General features: G+C 59.9%; 1 protein-coding gene across 8 annotated transcripts; it reads right to left on the reverse strand.

Annotated features, from left to right (window-relative positions):
• Positions 1-162: 162 nt before the first annotated feature.
• On the reverse strand, positions 163-8,606 carry PLCD4 (phospholipase C delta 4). 8 transcript variants are annotated; one of them, XM_042827257.1, is made up of 16 exons: positions 8,503-8,606; positions 6,046-6,097; positions 5,761-5,919; positions 5,027-5,255; positions 4,668-4,797; positions 4,286-4,517; positions 3,781-3,982; positions 3,376-3,520; positions 2,776-2,928; positions 2,493-2,633; positions 2,242-2,398; positions 1,806-1,922; positions 1,357-1,535; positions 1,121-1,256; positions 898-1,047; positions 163-799 (listed from the first exon to the last, which is right to left on the reverse strand). In XM_042827257.1, the coding sequence occupies exons 2-16, from the start codon at positions 6,068-6,070 to the stop codon at positions 693-695; spliced, it is 2,262 nt and encodes a 753-aa protein (XP_042683191.1). In that variant the 5' UTR covers positions 6,071-6,097; positions 8,503-8,606; the 3' UTR covers positions 163-692. The 8 variants fall into 8 exon arrangements, with proteins under 8 accessions (XP_042683191.1, XP_042683190.1, XP_042683194.1 ...); XM_042827256.1 differs by lacking the exon at positions 8,503-8,606 and adding an exon at positions 8,147-8,255 and having other exon boundaries at positions 6,046-6,094; XM_042827260.1 differs by lacking the exon at positions 8,503-8,606 and adding an exon at positions 7,729-7,768 and having other exon boundaries at positions 5,027-5,281; positions 5,835-5,919.
• Positions 8,607-8,663: the final 57 nt, after the last annotated feature.

Consider the following 8,663-nt stretch of genomic DNA (forward strand, 5'->3'; position numbering starts at 1 on the left):
GGCTGTTTGGGGTTCTCCTAGCTGCACTGAGGACCAGGGTGCTGGGAACTGTGGGACAGCTCCAGCATGGAAGCAGGTTCATACAGCAAAGGGCATTGTCTGCAGGGAGAAATCACAAAACCCACTCCCTGTACCGAACACCCCTATACCCAGACTGCTCACTGCCTGTCACTGAACAATTTATTAGGTTGCTTACATAGAAAGGACACAGCAAGGGTAAGTAACATGGCACTGGGCAGGAGCACCACTCTGGCTGTGTAGGCCAAGGGGCTCTGACTGGCTCTGTTGGGTCAGGAGGCAGTGAGTTCCGGCTCCTCTCCCAGCTCTGCCTGAAGTTTGCTGTGCTCCAGCTGTGCTCCTCTGGCTTTGGGGACCAGCCCCATGCACCAGCTCTCCTCCTCTTTGTGTCCACGTCCAGCCATACGTGGAAGGACACACACCAGCACACCCCCATACAAGTGCCTGGGAAGGGAGGGCAGTAGGCAGCATCCCAAACCTGGCATGGAGACATCACTGCCTTTTCCCAACCCCCAGAGGCCACTGAAAAGGGGACACAGCAGCAACGATAACACAGAGACTACACAAACAGATTTGACTACAGGGTGGCATGGTCAGCTCTGTGGCCACAACTGCACGGGCCAAAACCAGGTCAGCCCTATGGCTTCTATCCAGGTTCCGCTGGCACCGTGGGTTCAGTCTTGCTCAGGGCCAGGCGGCTCGGTGATGCGGATGTGGACAAAGAGCGAAGAGGGCGGGATGCTGGTGCCATCCTTGGAAAGGAGATGGATGTGACGGTATCCTGCAGAGGGGACAGCAAGGTCGTGGCTGATCACCCCACTCCCTAGCACCTAATCGAGCCCCTCAGCATCTCCCTGCATAACTGCAGCAATTGCTCACCAGGTTTCATGTTGGCAAAGGCCAGGGTGAACTGTCCCACAAAATCGTTCCTGGAAGTCTTGTCATAATCCTCCACCACAAAGCGGACAAGGGCCAGCTGGGGCACGTGAAGCTGGAACTGAAGGGTCTCGTCCCAGTGGGGGTTAAACCCTGGTAAGGGAGAGCAGGCATTGGTGGGTGACAGGGCAGGACAGCACAGCGGGTCCCCGTAACGCACGCTCACCGTTGTTCTCGATGTACTTGGTCTCCTGGTGTGCCTGGTCTGCGGGCACCCCATGGATCTCCACACGTACCAGGGGGTCGATGATGGCTCCATCCTTGCTGTTGGCCACTTTGGGCAGCTGCTGCCCGCTGATCACCTGTGCAGAAGGAATATGCAGGATGGCTCTCTGACCAGCTGGGACAGGCAGAGCCCCAGCGCAATGATGCAGCTCCCCAGCATCCCCCCTCAGCCCATACCTGGATTGTCAAGGTGACGGGGCTGGGGCCCTGCCAAGTGCTGGGATCACTGGGGTTGAAGAGAGTCCCTTCATCTCTCATGAAGGGCGGTTTAAGCACATAGCCACAGTGGCCATTCTGGCTGAACAGCCCATCGCACAGGTCCATCTCCATGCCAGCTGTTTGGAAGTTCAGGGCCACTGGGGGAGGAGACAAAGAATTGGTTCAGCATGGCACAGGACAACTTGGAGACCCTATGCCTTGCTTTGTAGGCAAGAACCAGCCTGTCCCCACAGCCAGAGATGCAAGGACACACAGGGCACAAAGTACTCATGTCAGGTGTCCCTGGGCCAGGGCAAGAGCTACAGCCAGAGCTGGCAGCAGTTGGCACCAATGCCACTGATGGTGCCACTTCATATGGAACCCAGGGCATCTCCCCAGCCCAGAGCCCTGATTTACACATCCCATACCAATCTGACATCCTGCGTTCCACATCTCCTGGGGGCTGTAATTGGAAGAGTCTGTCCGCATCCCACTGGGGTAGATGCGTGTCAGCTGCCAGGTGTTGTGCCGGACAAACTCATTCCCTAGGGATGGAGCGTGTGGTCATCCTTTAGCCACATGCATTGCCTGCCCAACCACCCATCTCCCTACCAGCCATTCTTCAACCCTTCCCTCCACCCACCTATTCTCCCCTCTCTCCCCTCCAAGTAGCCCAGGTCTCCTGCCTCACTTTCTAACCCAACAAAACCCAACTTCCCTGCCAGCCCCAAGTCCCCCACTTATGGCCAATTTTCTCGAAACCAGAAGGAAGCCCCATGTCTGAAGGCTCTTGCCCTACACCCAGAAGACACCTGCCCTTTGCCCTAGCCCGCTCCCCACACGCTGCTGCCCCTTCCACCTCACCTGCATCCCGGATGAGCTTCCTGGCCTTTGCCTCAGAGAGCGAGGAGATTTCGGAAGGCCGGGAGTGGTTGCGGGCCTCCTGGAAACCCCGGAAGGACACATTCTTGCAGTAGACAACACAGTCAGACAATGCCTGTGCCAGGCTCTCCCTGTCCTTCTGTAAAGCAGAGCTGTGTCAGCACCACCAGCTCTGCAGCATGAACAGGCAGGGAAGCCCACAGCGTGCCGAGTCCCCATCCCAGGCCACCCACCTTCATCCTCCGCTTCTCCTCCTCTGCCTCTGCCCCATTGTCATCATCAGACACATCGGGTGCCTCATCCCCTGGCCCATCCAGCGTGTCCTCCAGCCGACCGATCTTCTTCCCCTTCAGCAGGATCTTGTGCTTCAGCTCCTGTGGGGTCAGGGATACAGAGGTGTGGACCCTGGGGTGCTGGGCTCCCCTCTCCTCCTTATGACACTGCGCTGTCCCTGCTGCCAGGAGGAAGATGGTGGGAGACAGCAGAGCCACCTCCTCACCCTGCTCTGCCCCTTACCTCCGGGGATGGGAGCTGGGTGGGGACGCGCCCGTCGGTGGTGGCGGTGAGGAGCTGCTCCCCCAGAATGTCCTTCAGCTGTTGGGCCAGCACCTCCTGCTGCTCCATGCTGCAGTGGTTCTCCAGGGACAGGATCACTGGGAATTCGGAAGCCTGGGGAGCAATGAGTGCTTCTGTCCCCCCTGATGCTGGGGTGAGAAGAAGTGTGGGGGGACAAGGCAACAGCAGCAACCTCTGTGGGGCTGCGAGGGACAGCACAGCTCAGCTGCATGGCTACAGCACAGCTTTGGTGAAGTGGGCACAGCTGCCAGCTCTCAGATGCATGCTCAATACCATAAAGGAGCTCACCATGTCCTTGGATCCCCATGAGACCTTCACTCACCCCCCTCCACCACCTCAGTGCCCCTAGGACCCCCCTTTACTTCCTCTCACCCCTGCACTCCATCAGATCAGCTCCCAGATCCTGTATAGCACAGCACAAGGCTGCAGATCAGTCCCTCGGTGATGTCCCCAGGGCATGGACACAGCCACCACCCTCACCACCACTGCCCCATCGCTGCCCCTCACCCCAACTGCACTGAGGGCCACCCAGTGCCCTACCTGGAAGGCGTACTTCCCCAAGGTGCTCACCACCTCCCTGAAGGGGATCTTGGAGGTGAAGGTGTGGCCGTGGTACACTATGGGCTCCCCGTTCGGCCCGTCCCAGCAATCCACCTCCAGGCAGCGGCAGCCCCGTTTCAGAGCCCTATGGGTGGGCAGTCATCCCAGTACCCCAGCCAGGGCACCATCCCCCAGCCCTCCCTCTGGCTGTGGTATCACCCCTGAGGGATCAGGGGATATGCGCCAGGGTGAGGACATCCATCTAGGGATGGATGGAGGGAGGGAAAAATGGATGGATTCAGGAAAGGAAAAATTGGGCTTAGCATCTCCAAAAGAGACCCTCCTCCCGGGCACGGCCATGCCACTGGTGGTGCTGGGGGCGAGTGGGAGGGAGCAGCCCATTACCTGATGTAGCCTTCGATGCTGCTCTGACCCCGGATCTGGTCCTCTATCAGGTAGGTGTTGTGAGAGGAGGAGATGAAGTAGTGGCAGAGAGGCTGGGTCATGTCCTGCCACAGAGCCCGGTGCTGAGGATTGAAGATGGAGCCCTCCGGGGAGCAGAGGTACATGAGGAACCCATCAGCACTCAGTGCGTGGCGAGCCCTAGCTGTGAGCAGACCAGGAGACTCAACCAAAGTCAGGGACTAGGGGGATGGAGCAGGAGCAAATAAGACTGCTAGTAGTTCCTGGCATCCTGGGCTAGGCTGGAGCATTAAGAATAATGGAGGTAGCCCTGGGGAGGTAGGCCCCAAAGCCAAAGCTCACACCCCATGGCTGGCCAAACTGTTTCAGAAGAATGGACCAAACAAAGGGAGAATTGCAGCCAGACCACACCAGGGCAGCAGTGAGCCCTTTGCCTATGCCCAGTCCTCTCTCCAGTGCAGAGCACAGCTATTTTCCAGGCTCTCACCTGTCTCTGAGGGCTCATATTTGTCAATGAGCTCCATAGCGAGCTCCTCCGTGCCCTCCTCCTCCAGCTGCTCCTGCCGCAGGAAATCCACCAGCTCCAGAAGCGTCAGCTTCTTCCCGTCCTCAGAGAACTCCTGGAAGAGGCTCTGCACCTCCTTGCGCTCCGTGAGGGCTTTGTAGAAGAGCACAAACTCTTCCCCTTCCAGCGTCCCTGACTCTGATTTGTCGGCAGCCTGCAAGGAAGCTCACTCAGCATCAACAGCATGGGGTGCCCAGCCCACGATGGGTCACCACTGCCAGTGGAAGGCACAAGGAAGGGAGGAAGGAAGGGAAGCGTTGTGCAGCCAGCTCCAGCCCATCCTGCCTTAAGGTGTGGTGCTTACCTGGAAGAGTCGCAGGGCATGGTCCTCGTTCATGTCTACGTTCATCATCTTGAGGAGACGCTGCACCTCCTTGAAGTTCATGCGCCCGTCCTTATTCTTGTCAGCTTTCTGGAACCAGTCACGAATCCATGTGCAAGAAACCGGGACAGATGTTAAGGGAAAGGGCCTTGGGTAAGAGAGCTGTAGTGGGGGAGCGTCAGATCTTTTCCTTTCGGTACAGGCTGCCCTTCCCTCATGCAGACGGTGATACCCATAAAATTACACGCTAGGACAAGGCTGGAGATGCAGGGCTTGGGGGAGACAGGGGGTGGGGGGAGGACAGAATGTGAAGGGCAGTGCAGCGCCCATGGGAAGGATATTGGTCTATTCTCTCCCTCTGGTCCATGCTGGTGGCCACTTCAATGAGCTGGCGCAGGCCCTGGACCCAGCACTGCGCCTCTTCCTCTGTGCCAGCGATGAGGTCAAGATTGCCCCGACGCCCGTAGAAAACAATGGTGAAGCAGCGCTCAGGGGGGAACTCCTCAGCCAGGCTCTGCAACACCTCTGACTGGTGCCCTTCCCGCACTGTCTCCACATCGCTGATGGAGACTGGGGCAGAGGGAGGGGAGGTCTGTCTGTGGGGGACAAGGACCGCAGGGCAGGGGGCACTGCCCACAGGCATCTGTCCTTCCAAACATCTCTTCTGCTCACCCATCCAACCGTCCACACACCCACTCATGGACCTATCCATCCCTCCATCCATCCATCCATCCATCCATCCATCCATCCATCCATCCATCCACCCACTCACCCACCTACTTGTACAGCTACTCATCTATGTATCCATGCATCCATCCATCCACCCATCCATCCATGGAGCTATTCATCCATCCATCCATTCACTGCTCCACCCATCCCCGCACTCCCCCACTGAACTACCCACCCACCACTCATCCAGAGAGATTTGGATGAGAAGAGCCTGACACAAACAGCCTCTCCTGAATCTCAGTACTCTCTGCAAGCACAGTTTCAGGGATCTTCATACTTTCACCCTGCTGTTCATTCTGAATCCTACTAACGACCTGCACGGACAACACACCACAGCTGTACTCACAAGCAGACTCAATTTTGCCTGTCCTCTTGGACTGGTACCAGATGGTCATGCAGTCATCCTGCAGCTTGAAGTACCTCTGCTTCTTCCAGCTCTTGGATTTGACTTTACGCATCAGCGTCCCTTGCTGCATCTTCTCCAGTGTTTCTGTGAGCTGGATGCCTGGGGGCAGAGCGGGCTGCATGGCCGGGGGGACCTCACTCCCTCCAGCCTCTAGGACCTAGGATGAAGGAGGAATGGACTCCACCCAGCGCCCTGCCGCACGCACCCCTCTGCTGGGACACTCACGGGCGTTGCACAGCAGCGATGCCATGGCTCTGCCTCCTCCGTGTTGACACTGCTGGGGAGGGAAGAGAGGGCTGTGCAGCAGGCCTACCCACTGCTGGGGTGTCTGTCCCCAGCACCCGCGGGTGATGTATGCGTATGCCCTAGTGTGAGCACACCTGCCTGTACCTCCTGCCGGCTCACCCTCTTGTTAAGTGTCAAGTTCGTCCCGCTGTTCTTATGAAATATTAATTGTTTTACCGGGAAGACAGAGCTTGAAAGGTGTGGGGGGGAAATGGAAAAACTTGTGAGAGCAGCCTCAGAGCTGGGAGGGGATCTGAGCTCTTCCTCACCCTGGGAGCTGGCAAAACAGGGAGCCTGGGAGAGCCCCAGAGCTGGGGCACAGCCTTGCACCATGTTTGGAGGTAGCTGTGAGGAGCCTGGGTCGGTGACCCATGGTACCTCAGCACTGCAGGGCCCAGGGGATGGGAGCAGAACATCAGCACTGCTGGAGCGAGCAGGGACACGCGGGACTATAAATGCAACCGAACTGACAATAAGTCCTTGATGAGGCTGTTAAGACTTTAATTAGACCAGAGATAAATTGCTGGATGTGCTCATCGCCGGATGCTTGAGCAGTCCTCAAGGACCAGATAGTGCAGCTGGTAGGCAGGGATGTGGGTGCAGGGGAAGCCCTGTCACAGGCTGGGGTCCTACTCAGGGCGAGGGGCACAGAGTGCTGGCTGTACCCCAGGCCCCTGACTCAGCACAGCACCAGCACTTTGGGGCTGGGAATAGCGGGTGCCGTCAGCGCGCAGGCAGCTGCCAAGCTCAGCTGCCAGACCTGTGCGAGCGCAGGGTCTGGATGGGGCCAGGCTTGCTTCTGGGAAGCCAGGGTGGAGGGGAGGCGTCAAGGCTGAGGAGACACCGGGACAGGAAGCGGCTTGGTGCCACCAACAGGGCTGAGCTCAGCGCTTGGTCACACAGGTAACGGGGGCAGCGTGCAGGGGGCTGCTTGCTGGCTGCTGGCCCAGTAGTAGAGTTGAGGTTTTGGAACTAAATGAATATCTCACATTGTGAGCCCCTACTTTGTGCCAGAGAGATGCATAGGGAGGCACGGCCCAAAGGTGTGCAGCCCATCCCCAACCAGGGCAGCAGGGGCTGCCTCGCACGCAGTACAGCAAACCTTTCCCACCGCAGATGAGACCCTGCGATTGCACAGCGGGACCGCGGCTGTCCATCCTCCCCAGCACACCCGGTGCCCTCGAGGACCCCTCGCCGTGCAGAGCTCGGCTTCGACTCTCGCTCCTCTATCGAGGAGAGAGGGAAAGGAGCCAGGGGCTGGAGCCAGAGCTCTCCGACTGGAAACCCGACCCGAGAGCTTCCCGCAGGGCTGCTGCCTCCTGCCAGGGCCGCTTCTCCCCTCCCGGCCAGCGGCTTGGGGCGGCGGGCGGCCGCGCTCCAGCGTCCAGTGACAGTTCCCGCGCATTGCGTGGGGACAGCGGCGTGAGCACCCCAGCTGTCACCCGGGAGAATTAAATGCCGCCCAAGGGACGGGAACAGCACCGCACCGGAGGTGCAGGGCTCAGGACTTGGGGGTACACCTAATCCCCAGCAGAAGAACAAGGCGGCACTCCCCCCAGCCCGCAGCTCCCCCTCCCCGCAGCCCCTATTGCCCCCCGTTCCGAGGACGGCCCAGCCCCGTACCAGCTCTCCGGTGCCGCTCCGCTCCGCGCCGTACCGCCGGTGCTCCTCCGACTGCGGCCGCACGGGGCCGGGGCTGTCCGGGCTGCCCGCCCCTTGGCAGTGGCGGAGCGCCGAGCCCGCCCCCTCGGCCCCCGCACGCCCCGCGCCCCGCACGGCCCCGGCCCCGCAGCCGCGCTCCCTCAAGGTCGGCACGGATTAAGGTCACGCCGCCGCGTTCGCCGCTCCGGGGGGCGGGGAGGCTGCGGGGCCCTGGACGGAGGTCCTGCTAGCCCGTCCCTCCCCAGCCTCTGCCTGGGTCGGGAGGCACAGGGAGACCCAGCGCACCCTCACCTAAAGGCACCCCAAGCCCTTGGATTGGCCCCAGAGTAGCAGCAAAACTGGCAGGGCACCGGACCCTGCGATCCCAGCACAACCGTACCTTGCACGGCGGGCAGATTTCAGTGCAAGGGCTGCAGCGCTAGGAGCAAACCTCGTGGCAATGCCTGGCTGCATGGGAAGAATGGATCCGCATGGCAGCACAGCATAGAGCTGCCACTCCTGGGTGCAGCAGGGCCAGCACAGCCCTGCCCCGACACGCAGGGACATTGTCCTCAGCCTGGCCTGGGCCACCAGCTTTGCGCATCTCCTCCCCTGCCCAGCCCAGCAGCAGAGGCTCCAACACCATAACAAGGGTGACACTGTGTGCCAGGGAGCGGCTGCAAACGCACTCTGCAAAGTGGGACCCAGCAGCAGCCCTTGCCCCACACCCAGGCTTCAGCATCCCAACCACGTTACCTTCTTGCAGAGATAGCGACACTTCCAGCAGCTTGGTGACAGCCAGCTGCCCCCCAGAAAAGGCAACGAGCACCCAGAGAAGGGCAGTGAGGAGCTGGCACAGCCCTCCTTTCTCTCACCCACAACAACCCCCATGCCCCGCTGCCCTCCCAAGAGACCAG

Source organism: Centrocercus urophasianus, unplaced genomic scaffold (genome assembly GCF_019232065.1).
Source record: "Centrocercus urophasianus isolate 14NV4802_14NV808 unplaced genomic scaffold, USGS_Curo_1.0 seq_28, whole genome shotgun sequence".
In the NCBI taxonomy this organism is placed as follows: domain Eukaryota; kingdom Metazoa; phylum Chordata; class Aves; order Galliformes; family Phasianidae; genus Centrocercus; species Centrocercus urophasianus.

What these genes read in the sequence shown, in the direction of transcription:
- PLCD4 (XM_042827253.1), bottom strand. Translation starts at nt 5,445, where the DNA reads ATGGATGGATGGATGGATGGATGGATGGATGGATGGATGGATGGAGGG. An exon ending in ATGCCCTGCGACTCTTCCAG is followed by an intron (nt 4,518 to 4,667) that starts GTAAGCACCACA and finishes GCTTCCTTGCAG; the next exon opens with GCTGCCGACAAATCAGAGTC. An exon ending in CCGTCACCTTGACAATCCAG is followed by an intron (nt 1,257 to 1,356) that starts GTATGGGCTGAG and finishes CCTTCTGCACAG; the next exon opens with GTGATCAGCGGGCAGCAGCT.